The sequence below is a fragment of the Varanus komodoensis genome, unplaced genomic scaffold, assembly GCF_004798865.1.
Source record: "Varanus komodoensis strain SLA01 unplaced genomic scaffold, ASM479886v1 scaffold2, whole genome shotgun sequence".
In the NCBI taxonomy this organism is placed as follows: domain Eukaryota; kingdom Metazoa; phylum Chordata; class Lepidosauria; order Squamata; family Varanidae; genus Varanus; species Varanus komodoensis.
Genome location: NW_025335568.1, coordinates 536,999 through 563,484, shown reverse-complemented (window position 1 = coordinate 563,484; position 26,486 = coordinate 536,999). Strand labels below are relative to the sequence as shown.

General features: G+C 60.7%; 1 protein-coding gene across 5 annotated transcripts in view; it reads right to left on the bottom strand.

Moving 5' to 3' along the window:
• DCTN1 (dynactin subunit 1) overlaps positions 1–26,486 on the bottom strand; it is a 69,344-nt gene that overhangs the window by 16,797 nt on the left and 26,061 nt on the right. For 2 of the 5 annotated variants that reach the window (XM_044429512.1, XM_044429513.1), the window contains exons 4-6: positions 23,554–23,585; positions 4,498–4,518; positions 2,199–2,393 (exon numbers count right to left, since the gene is read on the bottom strand). In XM_044429512.1, coding sequence (XP_044285447.1) covers positions 2,199–2,393; positions 4,498–4,518; positions 23,554–23,585 — 248 coding nt within the window. Of the gene's footprint in view, positions 1–2,198; positions 2,394–4,497; positions 4,519–12,093; positions 12,105–23,553; positions 23,586–26,486 lie in introns of those variants that run through there. The other 3 variants (XM_044429514.1, XM_044429515.1, XM_044429517.1) reach the window with 2 other exon arrangements.

Here is a 26,486-nt window from a genome sequence, read left to right as displayed (position 1 = left end):
AAGGCATGGCTGGAGCAGCAGCGGCAGTGGCAGCAGCCTGGCCTGGCGCAGGCCCCTGGGCACACGAAGAGGTCCCATTCCAGGCCAGGGCCTGCACTACCCGCCCGAAGCGACCCAGACCGGCTCCGTCCTCCCTGCGCAGCTTCATTTCCCGCTTTGGAGAACCGCTGGCAAGAAGAGAACCTGCTGACGCTGGCAACAGGCAGGCTGCAGGATGGGGAGCCGCACATCGGGAGCTCTGTGGAGGGCAGGAAGTGCCGCCCTCGCCCGCGGGCCCTCCACTGGCGCTCCTGCCGGGTGTGGAGCACGAAGGAGGCACCGCCGTGAGGAGCAACGCGGTGGGCGGAGGGGAGGGTTTCGGGCAGGAAGCCCCCCGGCGTCCCTAGCAGGTCCCCGCCTCGCCCCTCAGCTCCTTGGGACTGACGAAGGGTGTTCCAGTGGAAGAGCAGATCATCTTCCACAGCGATATGGAATCAGTGTCAAGGCTGCACAGCCAGCCTGAGCTTGGTCAGAGCGCAGGACACCCCTGCCTCCGTGGAAACTGGCGCGAGTCGAATCTGCTTGTACGATGCAGGGTCTGCCGGACCACGCAGCTGACAGACCCCAGCAAGGAGGGAGAGCCCCCGAGACAAAGCTTCCCCGAAGGCCAGTGGCTGCGAGGCCAGCAGAACTGCTGCTCGGTCCTGGGCCAGAGCCGGGGAGTGAGCGGCCGGGCAGGGCAATGCTTCGCATCGCATCGCATCGCCAGAGGGCGAGAGGAGGCCAAATGCTCTTCTGCAGAGCTGGGGTCACAACGGGGGGGAGGGGCGGCTCTGGCACCCTCAACGTGGAGGAAGCGGCAGGGCGGCCAGCAGGGCGCGAGTCATGCCAAAGCAGCAGCGGGGCGCGCGGGCGGCGGAGGCCCCAGCCCAGGCCAAGACGCCTCGCCAGCGTCTGCGGATGGTCCACTCGGCCCGGGGGCGCTCGCGGTTCCTTATTCCAGGCTCTTGGCACAAGGGAGCACGGCGGTCTGGCCGGCCGCGGCAACCGGGAAGGGTTCTGCCACAGCCGGGCTCTCCATCAAGCAGAACGCACACCCCGCGGTGGCGTCGCGCGTCAATGGGAAGCAGCGGGGCAGGAGAGCATGGCCGGGAGCGAGCGGCCATGTTTGCGCTCCTTAGCCACGAAGCCGGACGAACATCTGCCCTGAACCGCTCTCTGCGTGGGGAGGGACACGGCCCCGGCGAGCCTGAGCCCGAGCCCGAGCCCTGCCCCGCGTGCGAGCGAGCGAGCGAGCGAAAGCCGAAGGGAACCCGTGCAGGCCCCGCCGGGGTGGGGGGTCACCCGGGGCCCAGCGTGGTTCAGGCAAGCCCCAGACGGGGCTGCAGTGGCGGCTCTGTTTCAGCAGGGGGCGCACTGCCCGAGGCTGTCCACGCAGGGCTCTGGGGGCCGTGCTCCACCGCCACAGGGATCTGGCGCACGCGCCGCAAGAGGACTCCGCCTGCAAGCCTGGCCAGGACAGAGGAGGCACCACAGAGCAGGGCCAGAGCATGAAGGACCCCGATTCTGACTCACACGCCCGATTCTGGCAGCGGCAACCAGGCAGGATGCGGATTCTGGACCCCAATAAAGTGCAAAAGAAGAACGGCAGTGCATCAAGGGGGGCTGTGAGGCAAAACCTTCCCAGTCAGAGGTTTTCCTTCGATATTTCCGCCCGGCGAAATGCTGAGTTTGCTCTGGCGCTTTATGCCCCCAAGTGGGAGGGGCACTTCCGTGTCTGCAGAGGGCCCGGGCGATCCCGTCCTCTCCCCACCAACCAGGCTGAGGAGCGAGGGGGCCGGGCTGGCCTGGCTCCACTTCTGGATCCCCTGCAGAGCGGCACCCGCTGCCCCCAATCTGTGGGCAGCCCCTGCCCCCCGCTCTGCCAGGGCGTGGGACGGGGCTCAGAAGGAGCAGTGCGGCTGGGCTGTAAAGCAGAGCAGGGCGCAGCAGGAGGCCTCCGCAGGCGCCAAGGCAGGTGGGGCACCCGTCATGCCCCTTCTTACGTGCGCACAGGTCGCCCGGAGCCTGCGCTGCAGCTTTTGGGTCCTACCTGGGCTTGGCATCCAAGAACCCGGCGGCGGAGTGCTGGGAACGCCTCCCGGCCAAGCCCACGTCTTCCGAGGACTGCGCCTGCGGCAAAGCAGCCCCAGAGGCAGCCGGCACGGGCGCCCGCTTACCTTGGTGGGTGACAGGACTGCTGGAGGAGCCACCGGAGAGGCCAGAGACGGGGTGGGAACCACGGGGGCCGCCAGAGGGGTCTGGGCAGGCGTGCTTGGCTCGCTGCTGCTCATCTCGCCAGTCGAGGCCGAGGCCGAGCCAGAGAGTCCCACGGCGCCACTGGATGCTGCCGCCGCGCTGGCTGTCCGGGTGGGCTGCAAGACAGTCATGGGGTGTGGGGGGAACAAGGGAATTAGAAGGGTCCTTGCTTCGCAAGACGTCTGCCAGGCTGAGCCTAGACTTGGCTCTCAGCTGCAGCAACTTAGAACACAGAAACAGAGTCTCAGAGCGAGTCAGGAGGGGTCCCTGGGCCATCTAGTCTGACCCCGGCTCCAGCCGGCTCCGCTCACGACATGCCTACCATGTGCACGTCCAACTTGGCACCGCTGGTGCCACATCCACAGCGGTGCCGCTTGAACAGGGCGAACGCATCCTGTCGCTGGAGAGGGTCGGTGCCTGCCCCACTGTCAGCGCTCACACCAAGCGGAGGCAGGGAAGCGGGGCGTCTGGAAGCTCGAGGAGCGTGTGGGGGCAGTAAGCCTCCCGGGGAGCCAGCCCCTTTGGGAGAGGCAATGGGTCCAGGGCCTGAGCCCAGACTGGTGGCAGGGCAGCCCGGGATCCGCTCCAGCAAGTGGGGCGGCCTCTGCACATGGTCCCAGGGACACGGTTTCTGCACAGGTGGAACGCTGGTGCTGGCAGTCTGCCCTGGCTCATGCCAAGCCTTCGACACCCCGGCTGCCGAGCCCCAGTGCCAAAGCAACCATTCTGGTGTGGCTGCTCCCCGGGGGAAGCAGCCGCAGGGCTGGGGGAGGCCTGGCCTTTGGCCTGAGAAAATGCAGCAAGGCGGGGAGGGCCGGCGATGCTCGATGCCACTGGCCTTCGCAACACCTCAAGAACCAAAAGTCCGCCGTGGCACCCGCCTCTGGCACAACTTCCTGAATCTACTCCCAAATTCAGGCGCATCTCTGTGTTTGCAGGTGCTGCTTTGAGTGCAATTAATTTTTTAATAATTTTTAAAAAATAAAATAAATTAGCACCCCAAAAGCAGCGATTTTTCTACAGCTGCAGGAGGGCCAGAGACCTTGCCTAAGATCACACATCGCAAAGAACTACTGGCAAGACAGGAGTGGAGCGAATTCTTCCAGGACGCACGCAGCCCATGCCATCTACCAGCCTGCTGCATGTGCCTGGCGAGGCCCGGTGCTTGCTCTGCGGCTGAGCAGACGGCCCGCGATGCCGGCACAGAACGCCACGTCACCCCGGACTCAGTCCCGTTTCTCCTAGTGTGCCGCTCCCATCAACTGGGGGTGACGTGACCCCGGCTGCCTGGCCGCTCCCCCACCATGAGCAAGCAGCGGCTGCATGCCGGATCGCACAAGTGCAGAGCTGGATGGGGCCAAGAGGGCCATCGGGTGCAGCCCCTGCTGCTGCAGGACACCAAGTCACCCCACCCCACTCAGAGGGCTGCCCAGGTTCTCCTTGGATGTCCCCAGTGTGGAGCAGCCCCCACCTCCCCAGGCAGCTAGTCCCACTGCCGCTTTGCTCTGACAGCGAGGAAGCTTTTCCTGATGTCCAGGCTGAATCTGGGCTGTTACAACGAGCTGCTTATTCTGTGTCCTACCCTCTGCCATCAGCAAGAAGAGATCTGCACCTTCCTCTCTGCGACAGCCTCTGAGGTGCTTACAGAGGGATATGACGTCCCCTTCCGTCTCCTCTTCTCAAGGCTGAACCTGCCCGGTTCCCTCCGCCTCTGCTCACAGGCAGTGTCTCCAAGCCCCGGATCGCTTTTGCTGCCCTCCTCCGGACCCTTTCCCCGGAGAAGGGTGGTGGAGCAACCCTCCACCCAGCCCTTCAGGAGGCTCCTTTCCCCGCTGCCACTCGCTCCTGGGGGGCCTTGGGCCCCTCCGCCTGGAGGGCAGGCAGGGTGGGGAGGCTGCTCTGCAGGCCTGCAGCGGTGGCCCACAGCTGGGCAGCACCTGCACCACCAGCAGGCTTCCCGGGGTCACCAAGTCATGGGCAGCAAACAACCAGCCTGGGGGCAGGAGTGGCGCCTCCTCAAGGAGCAGCATCCGTCTCGGCTTCGGCGCCAGCCGTGCGGGACCGCTACAGGCCCCGAGTCGGTTCGGCTGCAGATCGGTTCCCCCCCTGCCCGCGGAGGCCGCTGGCCACGAACGGGGGAAGGGGCAGGCTAACTCCAGGTGGGCGGCCGGCAGAATGTCCCCCGCTCGGCGCGGCAGTCCGGTGCCCGCCCGTCCTCACCTTGGGCCTCCGGGTGGTGGTCTGGAGCCCAGCAGGAGCAGAAGGCAAAGGAGGAGAGACAGTCACACAGGGAGACAGGAGCAGAGAGACAGAGAGCGGCAGCGGCCGAAGGAGAGCGCCAAGCGAGGGGAGACAAGACAGAAGTGTGGTTAGTGTGCATGCGCCCGCGCCGCGAGCGCAGAACCGGCACGCAGAGCAGCCCCCCCACCCCTGGCTGCTGCTCCCCTCCACTCAGGCCAGGAGTGCGCCAAAGGGCCCCCCCCCCACCCTGCCGCGGTGGTCGAGAGGGCGGGCAGTGGGCACGGTGCCCACAAACGGCAGCACTCTGCCAGAGGGGTGGCGGGCTGGCCGGGAGCCCCCTCCACTCAGGGGCAGGCGCTGGGGGCTCTTCCGCCGCCAGAGGGGCTTCGGGGCCGGCCTGCTCCCAGGGTGGGGGCGACAGAGAAAACGCAGCATCAACTTCTCCCGCTCCTCCCAAGGCGAGCTTTCCTGGACAGCGGTCGGCAACGCAGTGCACCCCCCCCTTCCTGTAGGGGCCGGCTGAGGAGCACCCCCCAGCACACACGTGGCACCACGAAGCAGCCACCGGCCACGTGCGTTGGCTGAACCTGTCCAATACCACACTGCAAGCAGCCCCGGCAGTGAAGAGCACCGGGAGCACGGCTGGCTTCGCAGGAGCCAGAGCCAGCGAGCGCTTTGGGGAGCCCCTGAGCAGTGGATCTGGGAGGGGCCCCTGGCGGCTGCGTGAGCAGGGGAGGCTGAAGCTGGGCTTGGTATCTGCTCAGGCCGGCCAGCGGGCCCGGGCAGAGACCCTCCCTGCCCACCTCGAGGGGCTGCGGCAGAGCCGGGACCTTCAGCCCGCTGCTCTGTGGGCGCTCCTGAAAGCGCAGGCCGGTGGCCTCTCCCCAGCCCCTGGAGCGAGCCTTCCACCCAGGGCTCGAGCCAGGGCTGGGGAGCGAAAGCACTCCTTTCCCCTCCTGAAGCAGCACATCCCCCAGGAAATTACAGGCCAGTGAGCTTAGAGTTTGTTCCAGGTAAATCGGCTTGAAGATAATGTTAGTTTGCACGTGAAAGGACAAGCCCTGCCGAGAAAAAGGCAGCAGGGCTTCCACAAAGGCAAGTCTTCTCTCACCAACCTTTCAGGGTCCTGAGACAACAACCTCGCGGAAGGGGAAATCCCGTGGACACTGGGCATTTGCACCTTCAAAGGGGCTTTGAAGAAGTCCCTCTCCAAAGACTCCTGGACAAGCCGAAGAGTCTTGGGTTGAGAGGAGCGGTCCTCTTATGGTTCCGTAACGGATTAAAGGGCAGAAAGCAGGCTGAGAAGAGATGGCACCTCCTCCCCCACGGGGGGCTGCCAGCACGGGGGTCCCACCAGGATCTGCACTGGGACCAGCACTTTCCCACTTGCTCACAAATGCTCTGGAATTAGGACTGAGCAGCGCAGTGGCCAAGCTTGCTGGTGGCCCCGAATTCTTCGGACTGTTCATTACGGGGCCCTGCAAAGGCACCTCTCCAAACAGGACGGCAGGGAATCCAAATGCCAAATGCGCTTCCGTGTAAGCAAGTGCAGAGCAGCGCACGCTGGCAAAAAGTCCCAGCTTCCAGCACAGACTGAAGGGGTTTATCTGGCAGCGACTGAGCAAGAAGGGAGCTTGTGGGGAGGGGGAGGGGCAGCTTGACGAAAATGTTAACCCAGTGCGCAGTTGCTGTGACGAAGGCAAGCTCCATGTTAGGCATAATTAGGAAAGGAACCAAAAGGAAACCTGCCAATATAAGAGGACCCTCTTACACAAATCCATGGCATGACCACGCTTACTGCACTGAAACAAATATTGCAGAATTGGGAAAAGGGGCTGGAGCAATGCTCTCTGCCTGGAGCCTTATCTCGGAAAGAAAGATGAGTCAGGGGTGACCTGTGAAAGGTGCAGAAGGAAATGGGCAGGCTGACATCCTCCTCCTGCCTCATGATGCCACTGCCCGGGCTCATCCCGTGCAGCTGGCTGGGGGACTCGGGACTGCTGAAGGAAGGGCTTCTCCACAGCGCACACAACCCACTGATGAATTCGCTGCCACAAGCAGCAGAGGCCGCCCACATTCATGGTGGAGACGGCCGGCATCTCCCAACCCCGACGGCCGTGCGCTGCCTCCAGCTTCAGAAGCAGGATGCCCGCGCACACCACTTTCGGGGGAGCATGGGTGCTGCTGCCCTCCTCTGGCCAGCCCAGACAGACCCTTCTTCTGGTCCAGCGGGGCTCTTCTCACGGTCCTATTCTGCCGCCGCCCTGGCTCACCGACGGAGCCCGGGAGGCAGCCTCCAGGCCCGACGTCCTCAACTTGTCCTCCCATGCTTGCCCACCGCTTCCTCCATCTTTTTCCTTACTACCAGAAGCCCATTAACGGAGGAGAGGGAAGGGCTGCAGAATGCCTTGCGATGCGCAGGGAGGGGAGCAGTCCGTCCCCCTGGCTGCACCCACAGCTGGCGCAGGAGGCAGCGCAGAGGGGCCTGGGCCAGCGCCCGATCACCAGCCCGCGCTTTGCCAGGGGACTGGCCAGGACTGCTTCTCAGAAAGGGGCAGGCGATGCCAGGCAAACAGTGGGAGTCAGGAGGTCCAGCTCTATTGCCCATTTCTGACAGAAAACTAGAACTTTGTTCTTAATGGACTTGGACAGTCCCGTTCCCTGGAGCCCCGGAGTGAGGCCAGTTCTGAGGAAACGCTGCCCTCGGTCCCACACAGCCAGCCCACGGGGGCTTGGCGCAGCGCGCATGGATGCAGGGCAGACTACAAAGAGCAAGTGGACAAAGCCCTCCTTGTCGGACGAGGGAGGCTGCTCGGAACACTGCCTGACCGTCAGAGCGAGATCCACGCCACTCCGGGGCGGCCAGCTCAACAGCCACCCCACCGGGAGAGCCTCTGCCCCACAGAGGAAATGAATGGCTGGCCTTCTGGAAGGAACCCAGCCATGCTGCTCTCAGAGAGCGGCGCAGGCACGTGGGCGTGCACATGCGAGCCGGACAGCCGCAGCGGCCCCACGCAGGACTGGTGGCTGGGACATGGCACAGAATTCAGCCTCTCCGGATCTCAGCCTCACTCCGAAAGCACATGTTTCTAGCCCATATGACTGCTGGGACAAAGCACCCGACCATTTCTGACAAAGGGCACAGCCAAGCTGCAGCCCCTGGTGCAAGTAGCCAGAAGGCCCTAGTACAGACGCCCTCTCCTGACTGCCTTAACTAATTTTCTGCAGTAAGAGAAAGGATGGAAGCAGCAGTGGAGAAGCACAGGGAGGGCCTCAGGTGGAGACAGCAGCATCCGCCCCCACCCCGCAAAGGGCTGCGAGGAGGGAGGGCGGCAGTAGGGCAAACTTTGCTAGTTGCACACGCGACTTAAAGGATCTCTGAGAGACACCACTGGGGGGCTGCGGCCCCCCAAGAATGCCAGGAGACGTTCCACCTTTTTCTTCCTAACAAATCCGACGGGGTTGGAGAAAGCAGCAGCAGCCCTGGGATCGCACAGGAGGATGCTGAGCAGCGGCGCCTGCGTCCCCCCGCATGAGGCAGGCCAGAAAGTCTTGCCCAAAGGCACCCCGCGTGCCAGTGGCCGAGGCATCGCCCCTCTGTGCCAGTCCAGGGGACGAAAGCAGCCTCCTGCCCAAGAGCGGATCTGGGCCGGGTTAAGACTGGTCCTCATGATCCGAGTCATTCAAGGATGCCTGATGCTCAAATGGCACAACTTGCCAATGCAGCCTGTTCAAAAATGGAAGACGCGAGACTGGCCGGAAATTATCCAGCAGTGGGACCCACAGAGGGTTTCCCCACAAAGGTCTCGCAAAGCTGATGCCAAGGCTGATGAAAGCACATCCTCCCCCCAGGAGCCACGCGCCCCTCCCACTGTCTTCACTCGCTCAGCCAAGCCTCCTCTGTGGTTTCAATCAGCCAGGAAGGACAAAGGCCAAGCACGCAAGCTACCAATCTCACACCTGAAGGCCCACAACCTATGATGAGGCTCCAGAGCAGGCAGGCTGAAGCTCAGCTGTGTGCACAGGACGTGACACCTGCCCCCCCCCCACTAAAGCCTTCAGGGGGCCGGAAGCAATGTGAGAAGCAGCCAGGCTCTCCCAACACGGTGGGGGTTCCCTGGCGCTCCCGCGGCCCCCCTTCCGTGCAGTGCTCCAAAGGGCTCTCCTGAAGCCAAGTTCCAGCCGGAGCTCGAAGCTGCCACATCTGGATCGGGGTCAAGGGCTGGATGAGGGCCAGCAAAGGGGGACTCCACAGAGGTGCTGTCTGTGGGTGGTCCCCCCATCCCGCTGGGGGATGTTCAACCTGTCCTGGATGGGGCTGCGCTGCCCCCAGAGGCAAGGTTCATACCTGGCAGGGAAAGCCTAGCTGCCGTGAGCCCTGCTCTGAGAGCCCCTCGTGCGCGTTGCCACATGCGCGGCACACGGGGCTGCCTTCCAGTGTCCGGAGACGCCAACTCACCCAGGCGGGGCAGCAGGGCCGTTAAAGGGGTCTGGCTGACGGGAACCGGGTGTGCCAGTCCTCTTCCGGCTGCACTGGCTGCTGGACGCAGTCCAGGCCCAGTTCAAAGCGCTAGTGCCAACAGTGCCAGCCCCAGGCGATTTGGGGCCGGACCTCTCGGATGATCCGACCCAGACCCTGAGGTCCTCTTCGGGGCTCCTTCTCCGGGAGCCCCTTCCAAAGGAAGTGAGGCACGTGGCTACCGAGGGGGGGGGGGGCGGGGGGGGTTGGTTTTGGCATGACCTCAAGGAACTGCACCTGGCACCTATTTTCTATTGTTTTTGGTGCCAGGTAGAGACTTTTTATTTTTCCAGCATTTTAACAGGTTTACTTTTTAACTTGAGCTTTAATATTGCAATTTATCCTGTACCGAAATTGCTGTGGTTTTGATGTTTTATGTTAATTTTTGTTGTCTGTGGTTTTAACTTTTGCTAACCGCCCAGCGAGTCTCTGCTATTGGGTGGGATAATCACAAAATAAGCCGAGCTCCTAGGCGTGCCCTCTGTCTGCACCCCCCATTGCAATGTGCCCCCCATGCCGAGCTTCTCTGGAACGGGCCTGGGCTCCCCGGCTCAAAGGGCTGCACTCCCAGCCGGGGGGTCTTAGTACTGAGCCTGCTCGAAGTCCCAGAGCCCACAGCCCTATCCAAGCCCCCCCGGCCAGGCCCACGGGGCTCGTGCGGTGGCCAAGCGTGGCGCGTGACCCCAGAAACTCTCTCACTCATGCCAAGTGCGCAGCAAGGTGCCCACGCCAGACCACCTACGGCTCGGCAATTTCTGTGACTACTGCAGACCGAAACCAGATCCGAATCGGAAATCCTGGCTGAGAAACCAGCTCTCGCCCAGAGTGGCAGCATCTCGCTGCGAGTAACTCCGATGAGTAGCCAAGCAGCACAATTTAATACGACAGCGAATGAACCACACACGGCGCCTGTTGTTAAAGCAGTATCCTAGGATTAGCTCTGAGCATTACGTTACGCGTGGCACAGCAGCAGAGTGTGAGGGACCTGGCGTGGGGACGGGGATCCTTCCATTTCCTTAGCTCGCCTCTCCAGATGCCAACCCGTGTCCAGCTTGTGCCAGGCCTCTGTGCTGGTAACTGGTAGGAAACGAGCCAGACTGCCGCCCAGGCGCGCCCAACAAGGCTGGGTTCTCGCGGGCTTTGTGCACCCTGGGCAAGGAGGGGGCTGTCTGCATCCCCAGGCATTCGCGGGCTTGATCTCGGCCTGGTTCACTGCCTCGGCTGGGCCGAGCGGGGAAGGAACTGTGGGGAGCACAAGGGAGATGGGCTCCTGCGGGACCTCTGCATCCCGCACGCCCTGCAGTTCAGCCTTCCCTAGTAGCCAAAGTCAACATTCGCACGACGTTTGTTCGGAAACTGGTTACACTCCCTCCCTCCTTGCAAAGTGCACCATGAAAGTGCAACGTGCAAAACCGGCTCTGCCACAGGCCAGCGCTCCACCGGCCAAGGGAGCCTTCTCCACGCGGAACAGGAGCGGCAACCACGGCGGGGGCCTGGCCCCGCGGGCCACCGACAGCCCCGCTCGGTCCCGGACTGCCTGCACTGGCCCCAGCAGGAGCGCCCACTTCCGCCGTGAGCCTGCTTGCTTCGAAACATGGACAGTGTGTGCCCCCAGCCTTAGCCTGCAGGCCAGAATTGCCCTAACTCCGGCGCTGATCCCAGAGGGAGCATGGCCGCCCGGGGCCACATGCGCGGGCTCAGTGCACCCCCAAGCCAAGCAGGGCCTGCGGCCGCCTAGGGACGCCTGCCAGAGCAAGCCCAACCTCCCCAGTGCCCTTGCTGAGGCCTCGTGTCCCCAGCCGCAAGGACGAGCCCCATGCACTGCCCCGGAAGGGTTCTGTGCTCCGGAAGGAGTCTCCATCCCTGCACCCCGATATCCCAGCTCACTTCCTCCTTCCCACCCGCCACAACTGCAGGACCATCTTCACGTCTGCTCAAGATCAAAGCTGCAGGAATTGGCTTCCAACGGCTCTTCGGTGGCTGAATGGTGCACTTCCCCCAAAGAGGCCCACGGATCCCCAGTCCACGTCTTTGTGCCACCTTCAAACTTTCTACCTATCTCCACCCAGAAAGAAAGCCGGTGGGGCTTGGTACATGCCATTCCTTTTGGGGGCCTTCCCTTCCCTTCCCTTCCATGCACAGAAGCAGCGTTTGCGACGGCTGGAAAACAAATGCCGCCACCGTAGCCTCTACTGAAGAATCGTGGTTAGCGGAGCCAGAAGGAGCCACGGAGGCCCGCAGTCCAGCCCCTGCTGGTGCAGGGCAGCTGCTCACGCCGCCCCTCGCGGAGGCTGCCCAGCTCTGTCTCAAACGTCTCCGGTGAGGGAGAGCCCACAACCAGACCGGCACGTGAGGCTTGCAGAAGCAACCCAAAGACGACGCCAGCTTCTGGACCGGGCCAGAGGAGCAGGCCTGTCAGCACCCAAGGGCAATGCAAGCACCCGCTTCTCCTGGCCCATCCAAACGCATCAGCTGGGATCACCCCAGGCAGGCAGCACCTCGGGACCGTCTGCTCGGCTGGAGTCCCGGGAGCACAACATTTCTGGGCACGTCAGCGAGGCTGCGGCAGGAAACTTGCCCCTCTGCCTCCGAGCCGCTCACACGCATGGGCTCCATCTGAAGCCCCCCCCCCCCCGGATCTGCAGCCAGCACAGCAAGGTGCCTTGGGGAGCCGGGGCCCCCCGGCACGCTCCCTTGAGCAGAGCCGAGCCTGTCAATTCGCTGGACGTGCCCAAGGCCGAGGAAATGGCTGCCCGGGGAGCCCGGCCGGGGAGGGGGGAGCGCAGCCTGCGTGCAACTTTCCCGGGCGCGAGGACCCTCAGCCCCGCCACTCGCGTTGCTCTGAGCTGGAAATGCACATGCGACAACGGGTGGGATGCAAGGGAGGCGAACGCAAACTTGGAAAGGCGGGAGGGGAACGAGCTGCAGGCACGGCGTGAGGGAGTCCAGCATGTCACCCCACCCGGCACGCACGCACCGCTCCAGGCAGCCGCGGAGGCAACGCGAATGGCGCAAGGCGAAGCAGCCGCGGAGGCTGAGCGCCCGGCAGACTGTACCTTCCGTGCGGCCGCGGCCTGCTTCATGGTTGCCGAGGCAGAGGCGGAACGCGAGAGATGAGAAAGGCACGGAGAGCGGGGGGGGGGGGGAGAGAGAGAGAGAATGAGAGAGAGAATGAGAGAGAGGCAGGCAGAAGATTAGAGCATTCGGTCACAACAATGCAGCGCCGCCGGTCCCGGAGATCTCGCAGGCGGCGTCCGCTGGGCCTCCTCTGCTCCGTCCTCCTGCGACCCCCGAGAACCTCCTGGATCCGAACCGATCACTGGGGCCGAAAAGCCCGGGAGCATCCGAGCTGCCGGAGCCACGGCCCGCGCATCCCTTCCTCCGCCACTGGCCTCCAACCACCGCCCAGCTGCTCATTACATCACCGCTCCTGGATCTTCTTCCCCTCCCCTCCCCGAGTTCCTCGCCGGCAGCTCTGATCTGATCCAGACGTCGCACAAGGGACCAGAGGATGGATGCCTTTTCTTCGGGAAAGTGAGGAGAGGGATGCACCGCTCGCTCGGGGACACGAGGTGCTCCTCGTCACTTAGCAACGCCTTAAGCTCAGCTGTCTCTCTGGCTAATTAGGCTCCTTCCCCCCCCCGCAGCAAATGGGCTTGGCTTATTCTCGGAGGCAGGCAGAGCCCTGGAGAGCTTCGCCGTGCCACCACGGCTCCTGCTGGAACCTGGCCTGGGCGCCCTCGGAGCCTCCCCGGCCGGCCGCTCGGCCTCACAGGAGCACATGCAGAACTGACCCCCATGCTGCCAGGGGCCCATCGACCAGTGCAGCCCGTGCTCACTGTCCTATGCAGGAGAAAGCACGCACACGGACATGGACAAATCACTATGAAATACATGCTTAAGCCAGGGCAGCCTATACACCGCACTGCTTCAGCTCAAACCTTATCCATTGTGGAATCTTACTGGTAAACTGTAGAATCACAGAGCTGGACGGGGCCAGAAGGCCATCCGCTCCAACCCCCTGCTCAGTGCAGGACACCCAGTTAAACCGCCCCCCTCAGACAGCTGCTCATGTATATCCAAGTCTTTCTGCACAAATGAAACGACGAAAAAGAGAGGACTCGGGGTGGCCCTGCACGGTTGGTGAGGAAGGTTTTATGCAATGGACAAACTGACCATCCTCCCACCAGGCACTGTGGAATACAGACCCCGTATCACAGAGTCAGAAGGGGCCAGAAGGCCCTCGGGTCCAGCCCCCTGCTGTCGCAGGACACCAAGCCACCCGGGGGCTGTCCGGGCGCGTGCCGAGCACCTCCAGCGAGGGAGAGCCCGCCGCTGCCCCAGCTCAGAGGCTCCACTGCCGCACTGCCCTGACCCTCAGGAAATCCCTGCGGTGCCTCGTCTCAGCCTGGTCTCTCTTCACCGAACTCCGCTATTCCGAGTCCTGCACTCTGGGCTGGACGAGCCGAGATCGTGTCCTTCCTCTTCGTGACCGCCTTCCGGCACTTGCAGCGTCTCCCCTCAGTCTTCCCTTCTCGAGGCTGAATGTGCCCATTCCTCAGTCCTTCCTCGCAGGGCTTTGCCTCCGGTCCCTGGGCCACCCTTGCTGCCCTCCTCTGGACCTTTCCCAGTTTTTCTGCACTTCACGTGTTTTGCAAGTGATGCTTCTGTTAATGCAGTCCAAAAAAGTCTTTGCCCCTTTTGCAGCTGCACCACAGCTGCATGTATGGAAGATATTTCTGAAAATTTAGATCTTGCGGAAGTCTGACTCTGATTTCTACAGGTTCACTACCATAAGTATTACGAGCAGATTATCTCGAAGAGAACTGCATGCCATATTAGATGGCCATCGCTCACACACCTCACGATACAGCAGCACATAATTAGCGGGGCCCGTGCACGTTGCAATTTGCTGGATGCTGAACTTCTTGCGCTTTCAGTACGTTCCTTCCTTTGCTCCGATCTGCTGGAAGCCTCTTCTGAAAGTAAGGAGTAGGGCGAAAAGCACGTTCCTCTTTACTTTCAGCCCCTCTAGCCAACACATACATGAGCGCTCCACCTCCCCCCCAACACCCAGGACACCAAAAGTGTGTGTTCAATACCAAAGCAAATCTTCTTATCTGGCTGAACATCTGCCTGCAAAATTCAGTGTCACAACGAAAACCAAAGAAGGCCTCCAACTCCCATTCTTGGGAATTCCTCTGAAGCAACCTCTAGGATCTCAGCAGGAAAAGGCAGCATCTAACATGGCCTAGTCCACAAATCCACACATGGGTGGAAGCTTCCTGTTTTATCCTAAGGCACACAGGGTCCCTACTGTCTGAATCTACACTCGGACCCTTTCGGCTGAGGACCACTGCTTCCAACATTTCTGCACCTTTGGGATGTACAAGGAATCTACTCGAAGGCTACCCAGAGGATGAAAACAGCAAGATTCTTACGAGAAGATTGAGAACAGCCCAGGAACTGGGCGCCAATCTGGAAGTCTGAACGGGGCAACTGTTACTTGTGGCTGTGCTCTTGCTAAAACAGAAATATACAGAACCACAGTTTTGTGCCAGGAAAAGTGGCACTCCACAGAAATTATCCACACCAGCATGTCGTTTATCTACTCCAACATGTCGTTTTTCTTGGTATGCGCTGCCATGCTGTCTCTGACTTACGGCAACCCGATGAGCAAAAGCTCTTCAAAACACCCCGTCTATGGCAGTCCTCCCAGCTCTTCTACATCCAGGTCGGTGGCTTCTTGGAGTCAACCCTTCTCGTATTTGGGCCTCCTCCTCCTCCGCTGCCCTTGGCTGCCTTCTCCAGGGAGTCTTCTCGCCTTCTCATAATGTGTCCAAAGTACAACAGCTCCAGTTTTGTCAGTTTTGCTTCTAGGGAAAGTGCTGGCTTGATCTGATCTAGGACCCGCTTGTTCATCTTTCTGCCAGCCCAGGAACTCGCAAAGCTCTCCTCCAGCACCTCGTTTCGAATGCATCCATTTCTTCCCGCCGGCCTTCTTCACTCTCCAGGTTTCACATCCATACAGAGTAACTGGAACACAGCTGTGGGGATGATCTTGGTCCTGGTCTCCAGTGACGCATCCCTGTACTTGATTGTATTTTCCAATTGTTGCTTCTCTTCCCAGTCTCAGCCTTATCTGAATTCCTTCGATGAAGAATTTAGAATTTCTCAGAATTTCTCCATTTTAATTGATGACTCAGTCGAGGTACGTAAAATCTTTCACAATTTCTTCATTGTGAAAGTAAAGGTCTGTAAATCTCTCACAGTCACTGTTTCAGTTTTAACGTCCAGCTGCAGCCCTGCTTTTGCCTTGGCTACGTTCGCTTCCACCCGGAGTCAGCCGATGTTGCTCTCTACCAGGCACGTGGCATCGCCTGCCTCTCTTCAGTCAGCGATGGCCTTCCACCCATGCGCGCTTCGTCCTCCTCTGATCCTCACCCAGCTTCCCTTGTTAGACATTCTGTGCGCAGACGGAACAGAGAGGGAGGCAAAACGCACCGCTGCCGGACGCCTCTGCCTCTGGGGAACCATCCTGCTCCTCCTATTCTGTCCCAAGAGGAGCTTCCAGGCCACGAGGCAGCCTGCGCATCAGGACCTTCAGGCTGGCCCAGCCAGAGGCCCTGCTGCAGCCCATAAAGCACGGGCTGATCTTCTGAAATTCTCCGGTAGCCAGCATGTACTTGCAATACACTCTTGAGCGGCTCTTCCCTTTCGGAATCCAGCCTGGGCAGCAGACATTTCTCACTGCATACAAGGTAACGGTCTTCGCTGCAACACTTCTGAGTGCCATTTTGTTTGGCCAGGGAATCGGTGAACTGGTCCCGCGTTGGGGCAAGCTTTTGCATCTCCGTTCTTAGCGAGTGGGATGTATACTGAACGTTTCTGGTCTACGGTGCATGGTCTTCCATATTTGTTGGTGTATTCTTGTTCAGATTTGGATGGATTCAGTATCTACAGTTTAGAACAGTTCTACTGGCATCCTGCCTTCCCTGGGTGCTTTGTTCCTTCCAGGTGCTTTTACAGCAGCATCCACGCTGCTTCTTAAAATTGCAGGCTCTTCCTCATACTGCTCTTTGAAGGAGTGTGCCATCATTCTCCTCTTCTATAAAGTCCTTCTGTATATTTCTTCCACCTTTTCTTTGTTTTCTCCTAGTCAGATAGTGTGCCCCCTTGCTTGGCTTTTAGCATTCCTAATCTAGATTATTTCCTGCTTTTGCAAAAACATTATGCAGCTTTTCTTTTTGCTTCAGAGATGTCTCCTGGGCTCTGCCTCCTGAGTTCTTACACACTTGCCTCCTGAGTTCTTAGGGACAAAAACTAGCAAGACTGTCCTAAAATGGAAAGTGAGCTACTGAGAGTGGTCAATTTTGTCCTCAAAACAAATTATTCTACAGATTACAGGAGGCTCTCTGGGAATTGCATTCTAAGATAGACAAAAACCATCCCCTCGGAACTTCTGCAGCTGGAAAAAATGCCATCCAGGGTCACTTTGGTGTGGGGCTACACTACAATGGCCACAGCCAACTTGCCGAAGTGGGGGGCTTGGCACCACAGGCGCTAGGTCTCACCCTGCCTGGGCGAGGCGGTAAGCCGAGCGGTTCCTTATTCTGCACGCAGAGCTCTCGTTTCCTCAGAGAAAGCGGCCAGAGCAGAGCCAGAACTGGCCGTTCTGTGGCTGTAAAGAGCCACGGAGTGTGGCAGGCAGGCAGGCCACCCCATCCCTCCCTCCCCGGGAGAGGATAATAAGTGGCACAGGGGCCCGGAGGGGGTCTCCCCGCCATCGTGTCTGGGATAGCCACCCATTTCTAGCTGGGCCGGGGGCTGAAGCCGCGGCTTCACTTCATGTTCCACTCGGAAAGCACCCAGGATTGAGAGTCTGCCTGGACACAGATCGAGGAGGACTGAGAAGCGTGCTCTGAGGAGCGGGATGTGCCCCTCGCCTCCCTCGCTGGGTCAACGGTGCTCTGCAAAGCTGCCATTTCAGGCCAAGGGGCTGTGACCAGAGCTGGAGTGCTCACAGACGCTCGGGAAACAAGATGACAGCAAGCCCCGGAGGACCCAGCGCGACAGTGGAGAAGCGCCAAGGGAGGCAGCGACATGGAGACGAGGCCCTCCACGGCAAGGAGGTGTGGGAACCTGGGACACGATGAAAAACACCTTGTCCCAGGGCGGCAGAGCTGCAGGCAGAAGCAGGGCCCGGGCAGGTGTGGAACACAAACAAGGCAGCCACCACCGCCGCCTTGCGTCACGGGCCAAGTCAGGCTGCTGGCCCGTCTCCTGTAGCCTGTTGACTGGCAGCAGCTTCCCAAGGAGAGGAAGCCTAACGAGGGAGCATCGCCCCCCCCGAATCGCAGCTCCTGGAGCGGGAGCACGCAGGCCACAGGCGCCCTGGCTCTGGGGACGCCTCAGCGGCACCCAAACCCCGCCAGTTCGGGGGTCAACCTGCAGACTGCTGGCTCAGCGGGGGCAATCCCACCCACCGGTCCAGTCCGGAGCAGAAGTTCTTCTACCTGTCCCTTGGGGGGAGGCGCCCAGGGGCCGGGGCCCCCACCCCAGAGATGCTCCCTAAGCAGCAGCTCATTCCTTTCCAGAAAAAGGAGATTGTCGGGAGGATACCGGCCCGCAAGGACCCACAGCTGCCCGGGATCATCCCCACCCGACCCGCACGGCTTCTGTGGCTCCTCACAGCCCAGGCCTGCCTGCACCACCCCCCAGTGTAGCCCCCACGGGTGTCCGCTGCATGTGAAAAGCAGCACAAGCCTGCGCCATGCACAGCCTTTCCTCCTGGCGAGCCCGCTTCTCCCACCCAGCACCACGGAGAGGCCGGGACACTGAAAGGGGGCTGCCCCGCCTGAGGGGCAGGGAGCCCACCCTCCCTCCTGGGCGGCAGATGGGTGGCAGGTTGGGATAGTGAGCAGAGCCCACGAGGGGGGGCACCTTCGTGACCCTCCTGCCAGAACCATCTGTCACCAAAAGCACAGCCGGAGCAAGCCTGTAACCCGATTAGTGGCTCTGCGAGAACCGCGCACGGCTCTGCCAGAGCCCCCTAATCTCATCACTCAGGATTCCCGACGGTCACCTTAAGTTGTTCCGGACACTGCTCTGCTTTTAGCACGGGAGCAAAGCGTCCCGGCAAGTCTGGGACAGCATCTGAGGCGCTGAGGTGACGTGAGCGCCAGAGCCCCAGCAACGCGCAGGGGGCGCCCGCGGCCCACCAGGGCAAAGGACCGGGCTCTCTGGCCCCTCTGCCCGTAGGAGACCCCCTGGGATGGGGCTGCCTGGCACCGCCAGCGCCACGGCCTCTCCACTCTCGAGCGATCGGGCAAGCCGAGACCTGCCAGCGGCGCCAGACACGAGGGGAGTCGCCGCCCGCACAGCTGCTCCCTCCAGAGACGTTTGCAGGCGCAGCGAAGCGCGGAGCCAGACCCAGACTCGAGCCCCATGCGAAGCGGCAAGCGCAGACGCAGGCAGAGAGCTCTGCAAGCAACGGGCCTGGCGAGGGGCGAGCGCATGCAGGTGAGGTGGCCTCAGACGCATGCAGTGGGGGGTGGGGGGAGGGGCCGCGACCAGTCGGGCCGGGGCACGGCGCTCTCGCTGGACTGCTGCTCCTCAAAGGGCCGCCGTGCCGCGGCTTCTGCGCCCGAGTGTCATTCCCACCAGAACGCACAAGCCGCTGCAGAGCGTGCGCCAGCTCTAGGGGGCCTCCTCCCGGGAAGCCTAGCGGGTGAGGCTGGCGGAGATGGAGGGCAGCCACGGCCAGGACTCCCGGCACGGGCCAGCACCCTGCGGCGGCCAGTGGGCCCCCATCCTGGCTGCAGCGGCAACCAGTGGAGGGAGAGCAGCACTCCGCCTGTGCTGCTCCTCCTTTCCAAATCTGACTCTCCCCGGCACAAACCTGCTCCTGCCGCACAGCAGGGGCGATGCGGGGATTTCATGTGCCGCTTTTGGTGAGGGGCTTCGATGCAGGTTCCTGCTTGGCATGGAAAGGCCCCTCTGCAGTTCAGCAAGGCCGGGCAAGGAAACCTGGCGCTGGACAGCCGCGCCCCGAGAGGAGCGCCGTGGCCGCTTGTGCTTGCACCGGCTTCTCTCTTCCCCCACATGAGAGAGGGGAAGAGAGCGAGCCCAGCAAGGCGGGGCTGCGGCTTCTCCGTGCCCGGCGTGGCTGTGTGAAGGAGGCTTGCCGAGCCCTGTGCTGGCCAGTCCACGCTCCACCGGCCCGCTGAGCCGGGGCACGGCTGCCGGGCTGTGCTCCAGCCCTCCTGTGCGCGCTCCCAGAAGCCACCGGGAGCAAGACCAAAACGCTCCCTCATGGTGCTGGCGCGGCGGCCCACCGCTCCCGTGGCCGGCTCAGGACGCGCCCTCAGAGCAGCGCCCCGCAGCCCAAGCAGAGCCCCCGGCTTTCTGGCCGGTGGGAGGCCCAGCGCCTCGGGATGTGCTGTGGCGCCAGAGAAGGGAACACACATGCAAGGGGGACACATGCGTGTGCGCATGTCACGAGGGCCCCGCAGCCACGAGCCCCGCCGCTTTCAGAGCAGACTCATGCGCAAGAGGGGTTCTGCCAGAAGAAAAAACAGCCACCACCTTTTTAGGTTTCACTCCACGCTGCATGGAAAGAGGACAAAAGGACAGAGGTTAGACAGAGCGGTTATGCCACACAGGAACTGGCTCTTCCCCACGAGAAAGGCTGGCTCAGGAGCAGCCAGGAGGCCAGCAGCTAATGCCGGTCCCCAGCACCCCTGGCCGCCTCCAGGAGCTCCCGCCCAGCACACGGCGGCACTTCTGAAGCGCACGTGGGGATGGGCGCCCAGGGACCGATGGCTTCCCCCTCCTGCCTTTGCAAATGTCCCGAGTCCCTCGCACCCCAAGGGAACAGCCAGCTTCCCAGTCAGCATCTGCTCCCCATGAGACTAGCCAAAGATCATGGAAGACCTGCGAGCGCGAGCAAAAATAGCGTCCCACCTTTGAATTGAAAATGTTCAAGGCTGCTTACATTGAAGAATCAGTTTAAAGCATTACAATTAGCTGCACAGCAGACCGTGGTGAAGCTGCCGCCACCAAACAGCAACATCTATTTTATTAGTCAGTAAAGGCAGGGCAACTCCAGACGCATGAAACATACCAGACAAAGCGCCAAAGCACCACAACCGGGGCCCTGAGAACGGGAAGGCCCTGCCCAGCGACGGAAGAGCAGCGCAAGGGCCCCCGGCTCGCCCAAGGAGCCCTGGCGCCACCTTCCGCTTGTGTGGGTGAAGGAAGAGGCAGGCCCTCTGAGGGGCAAATGGGGAGAGTAGCGGGCACGGGCTGGCAGCAAGCGGGCACGGCCTGCAGCACCCAAGGCGAGGAAAAGGGCCAGCCGCCTGGCACACGGCCTACGCTCCGGGGAGCAGCCTCCCTCACAGCAGGCCCAGGGAGCGGCAGCGGCCCCATCCTTCTCCCAGGCAAAATGGCTTGGACGACGTTGTGACCCATGAAAAGGTCTTAAATCAGAGGCATGTTAATCAAAGAGACCACGTGGCAAGTGAAGGCGCTTCTGCAGAAGGCCACTGCGATGACCCCCCCCCCCGTGCGCACAGGAGGCAGCCGGCTGGCTGAGGCAGCCCCACACGCCCCCGTCGCCCAGCCCCACCCGCCCGCCTCCCTCCGCAGGCTGCGCGGTGGGAACGGCCGGGTGTGCGCGCCACACGGCGCCACCTGCGGAGGGACCAACGTGCGCGCGCCATCCTGCACACGGCACAGCCAAAGAGGGGACGCGCGGCGAGAGGGGCAACCACTTTGGTGGGACGCCCCATCGCTTTGCCGGCTGGCGGGCTGCCCACACGTGTGGGGCAGGCCAGCGGGCACCGCCTCGTCTCCACGCCTCTCACCAACAGTTCTGAGCGAGAAGCAGGCGGTGCTGTTGCCGCTGTTCCTAGTGCTTTCTATTGTCCTGTTTCTGGGATTCTATTCGAAAAACAAAACAGTAAGAAAACGCTGCCCAAGGGAAAGGCCGCCGTCCCAGGAACATCAGAGAGGCAGGGCCCCTCCTGGGGGGAATGCACCAAAGCATCCTTCAGCCCCCCCCCCCACCCTTGGGAAAGGGAGATCTGCTGCTTCCCAGGGCAAGCCTGACAAGGTGCAGGCCTGGCACATCTCTCACGGAGGATGGCTCTGAACGGCAACCCAGAAAGTAGGAACAGAAGGACTGCAGACACCGCTGCCTTTCCTCAGGATCCTGTGATTCCACTGCAGGACGGCAGTGATCACAGCAGAGCTGAAAGGGCCAGCAAGGCCGTTGCAGGGCTGCTCACCCCACTCAGATGAACAGCCTCAGCGGGAGAACACACACAGCAGGCTCCTGATCAACTTTCTTGCAAGCGAGCACCAATGATCTCAAGGAGGCGCTCCAGAGAAGTACAGTTATTTGGCCGCATGTGGGATGCAGGCAAGGCCCCAGCTTAAAGGGCCACAGGGCCCTCCTCATGTAAGCTTCCTCCGATTCCCGCTTGGGAGCCAAAGCACCCCAGAGGGCCCGAGGGCAAGTGGGGAAACTCCCGGAAGGCTGTGGCACAGCAGCCCTCCTGTTTCCACAGGAGACTAAAAGAAAGAAGCCTATTTCAAGATGGCCTTCCCTCGCACATGTGTTTATCTATGAGCAGACAGCCTTCTGTTGGCCATGGATGGGCATGTGCCTCAACACTGTAAAAGCGGACAGGATAAACATGCATGGGAAGACATTCTCCTCAAGGGTTCTCAGTACTGTTGCAAAGCATCACTTGCAAACCCCCGTTAGACGCCCAGGAGGGCTTAGGCAGCTGCGCTCTCCAAGATCCCCTGCCTCTGCTGACATCTGGTGGAGCAATGGACTAAGCCAGACTGCCAGTGAGCAACGCAGGACGCGGGCAGGAGCCCTTCTGGGCAGGGTGGGGCGGGAGGCAGCGGCACCTGCCCGCCCTCACCCACCTCATTCTCACGAGAAAGCAGCCACGGAGCGACGGGAGAAGGCACCTCGGCCAGTGGCCGGGGGGGCAAATCGGACGGAAATGTGGGGAAGAGAGGCGAGCCGGGCAGCAGCGGAAGGGGCGGAAGCCCAAGGCCGGGAGCGGGAGGACAGCAACCCCGGCCCCGCACCGAGCATGCCTTCCCCAGCTGCCCGCGGTCAGGGCTGCGCGCAGGTGCGCAAAGCAGCTGGAGGACACAAGGAGGCAGAGCAGAGGGCAGAGGGGCACGTGCATCGAGAGGACAATGCAGCGCCTTCACTTGCAGCGCAAACCAGACCCGCTCAGAACGGGCTCGGAGCCGGCGGGGGGGGGGGGGGGGGCGGCAAAGGTTTCACAGGCGGGTCTTGCGCAGAAGCCCCAGGGGGCATTCGGGGGCCGCTGAGAGCGGGGAAGGGTGAGGGAGCAGCAGTGCTCCGGAGGGCTGGGGGGCGGGCGGCGAGGCCACAGGCCGCAGCACGGGGGACATGCGCTGCGGAGGCGCGCCAGGCCAACGGGGCTCGTGCCAGGTCCAGTGCGGGGCGAGGGCAGCGTGCGCTGGCCAGAGGGAGGGGGGAGCCGGAGGGTTCGTACAGAGGTGCGGGGAGCGTCCCCAGAAGGCCGAGGAGGGAGGAGAGAGGGGCGCAGAAGTCGCGGGGGGGGCGAGCAGAGCATGAACCAGAGTCTTCCTGGCAGACATGGAGAGGCAGAGCTGCTCTGCTGCAGAGAATCAGCACAACCCGGCTCTGGGTCAGATGGGGAATCAAATAGGAGGCATGGAGGAGAAGGGGGGAGCAAAGGAAAGGCCCCCCCACAGGACAGGGGACAGTGTTGCCAACAGGGAGAACCGAGAGGAGGGGCTTGGGAGAAACTCCATCCTGGACCTACAAATGCTCAGTTATCTATTTCTTATAGCACCTCTATGCATACGCCTAGTGTGGTTTACAAGAAAGAAGAAAACAATTAAAATGCAAATAAAAGCAAACAAAACACACCAAGCCACAAGATCCCATTTTAGGTTTCCCCAGAATTGGCGTAACAGGTAATAACTAAAGTCTCACCAATTCAAAAGGGACACAAGCCTGACTATCTTTTTATATAGTCAAACCGCGGGGCTCGAAACGGCCATGAAACCCAAGCAGAAGTATCTGGCGGGAAGCTGAAGGCGCTCGGATGGCAGAGGGAGAGGCAGAGCCGAGCGCCAGCGGCTGCTGAGCCCGACCCGTTTCCCCGCCCCAGCCAAGTGGGCGACCGCTGCCCCACACGCCACACTCAGGACCGCTCAGCCACAACTGGGCAACCTGAGCCAGCGGTCTGGCGGGAGACACCGCGGCAGGCGTGCCCGGCACCGGTCACTCCGCTCGGGTTTGTTTCTCAGGTTGCCGAGGCCGGACTGCAAGGACACGCTTGGCGGGTGAGCCCTGCCCCTCCGCAGGCCCAGCTGCAGAAGAGCCAATGCCAAGCCCTGGCGGCCTGGGCACGGTTTCCTCTCCTTCAGACCTGAAGACGGACATGGAAGGAACCATTTCTCATAAAGCGCAAGGACAAAGTACTCACCAGCTTGCTTGCCTTGGGACCTTCTGAGGAATCTGGAGGAGAGAAAGGACATCCGTGATGAGCCATTCACAAGAGCCCTAAGCTAAGAGTAACGGGCTTCCTTGGCAGCCACAGCGCAGCCCCAGCCGAGTGCCTGGATCCCGGAACCTCCCTGTGCCCACATTTTCATACTGCTGGGAAGCCCCTGATTTCGGACACGGAATGGCAGGAATTCACCACCACCCCGTTCAGCTCCCCCAGAGAGGCCTCGATCGGGACACGGCTGCCTTACTGCTGCTGACGTCCAGCCCTGGGACTCCGGCTGCCACAGCACCCTCCCGTAAGTAGTATTTTATTTGGACTTAGGAGATTGCCCTTTACTGCATCTGTCTTTACTCACTTGCTATCTTATTTTAAAACCTGTTTGCCCTGCCTTTTATCCTTGAAGGATTTAGGGCAGCGTGCAAGCAAAGAATACAGCAACACAAAATTGTTCCTGAGCGAAGCGTAACTGTATGACCCTTGCAAGCCACGCGGGGAGCCATCTGACGGCCCCGAGGAAGCGCGGGGGGGGGGCTAGTTTGGGTGCCCAGAGCCACGAGTAGGAGCATGGGTCCATCCTCAGAGACGTGACTGGCAACTCCCCCCCCCCCGCATGTCCACTTGCATCCCCCCAAGGGCAGGGAAGGGACTCAGGGGAGGGAAGGGGTTCCAGGTGACACGGAGAAGCCCAGAAAAGGAAGGGCATGACCCCCAACCCGCTCCAGCCTCCCTCCCTCCCCGAGACACCCCAGCTTGCAGAACAAGCAGAGCGAGGAACGTCGCCACGACTCTCCTGCTCTGCAGCGGACGCCTCTGAGTTCGGGAGCCTGCAGGCGCCCTTGGACTGAGCCTGACAGGGCAGGGCAAAACTTCTGCCATCGCTCAGTTGGCCCGGGTCCGTCACACTCCGGGAGCAGGACAGGCCCACCCACAACAAAGAGAGGTGACACGCTGCGGGAGGCCCCAACGGAGCATTCAAAAGGAAGCCCGCAACATGGTGGGAAGAATCCCTAAACAGCCCGCTGTGTGCGGGCGCAACTGGGGCCCCCGACAGCTCCTGCTCCTCCGGCTCAGTGGGGAGGCAATGGCAAAGTTCAGGGCAGCTTTACCATCAAGCAGCCAGGGGATCCCGCCAGGCCCTCACAGTGAGAGGGCTCTGCTGTTCCCACACCCGTTTCCCAACACGGGCCACACGGGAAACTGCCTCCCCAGGATCGGGGGTTGGGAAGGGGCTGGCACAGTTGCACCCCTGCTCTTCTGCGGGCATGTGGGTTCCTTCACATGGGAGGGAAACTTTCTGCAGGTGGATTCTAAACCTGGCTTGAAAATGGATGTAAAGGAGGATGCCACACAAACCAGGCAACTGCCTGGAAAGGATCTGACCCAGTGGTGGCGAACGTAGGGCACGCGTGCCACAGCGGGCACCCAGAACCCTCTCGGTTGGCACGTGAGCCAAGCTGCCCCAGCATCGCCCCAAAGGCGAGCGTCAGATAACGGCGCGCACAGGGGCCATGTGCATGCTCGGAAAGGAGTTGCGGCGCCAGGTGATGACATCACAGGCCGCGACTCATTAGGCAAGAATAGTCTGAGCTTTTGCAGGTACAGTCAGTGGTGACCAAGCATATATATATATTTGATTGGACAGGCTCTGAGTTGTTTTTCCTGAAGGGAAACCTCAGTTTACAGATTTTATTGCAGTGTTGACAATTTACAATAGATAAATGGATTTTAGGTTGCAGTTTGGGTACTCGGTCTCAAAAAGGTTCACCATCACTGTGTTAAGAGTTAGAAAAACATGGTGTTCTGGTATGATTTTGACGGTTGGAATGTGTTTATCACGGGCAGAAATGTTGAGGAGTACAGAACAAGTTACTCAATGAAGGCTTTTTCAAAACCACCCTATTTTCTATGGGACATTCGCGCTGTAATTCGGTTAGGGTTGTGCACCAGGGTAAGGTCAGGGTAAGAAAAACTAGGTATCTAGGATGTGATGGTTGGAACGTGTTTAGAATGGGCAGAAATGCTGAGCAGTGCAGAAAAGACAACTCAGGGAAGGCTTCTTCAAAATCACCCTCCTTTCAATGGAACTTTCACCCTCTATTAGGGTTAGGGGTGTGCACCAGGGTAGGGTTAGGGTTACAAGAATGCGGGGTCCTGGAATTATTCTGAGGGTTGCAATGTATATAGAATGGACAGAAATATAGAGCAGTGCAGAAAAAGCTACTCAACGAACGCTTTTTCAGACCTGCCCTCTTCAATGGAACTTTTGCCCTGTATTAGGGTAGGGGGTGTGCACCAGTATACGGTTGTGGTTAGAAAAAAGAGGTGTCCTGGCATAATTCTGACGGTTGGAATATGTTTAGCAAGAGCAGAAATATTACACAGTGAAGAAAATAACTCAAGGAAGGCTGTTTCAAAGCCGCCCTCTTTCCTATGGCACTTTTGCCCTGTATTGGGGTTGGGGGGGGACACAAAGGAAGGGTTCGAAAAAGAAGGTGCCCTGGCATGGTTTGGATGGTTGTAAAGTGTTTAGAACAGGCAGAAATGATTAGCCGTGCAGAAAAAGGTACTCAAAGGAGGCTTTTTCAAAATCGCCCACGTTTCAATGTAAGTTCCCCCTATATTAGGGTTAGGAGTGTGCACCAGGGTAGGGTTAGGGTTAGAAAAATGAGAGGTCTTGCCATGATCCTGACAATTGGAATGGGTTAAAATGGGCACAAAGGTTGAGCAGTGCAGAAAAAGCTACTCAAGGAAGGCTATTTCGAAATCGCCCTCTTTGCAATGGAACTTTCACCCTCCATTAGGGTTAGGGGTGGGCACCAGGGTAGGGTTAGGGTTACAAAAACGAGGTGCCCTGGCATGATTCTGATGGTTGGAATGGGTTATGAATGGGTTGAAATGATGAACAGTGC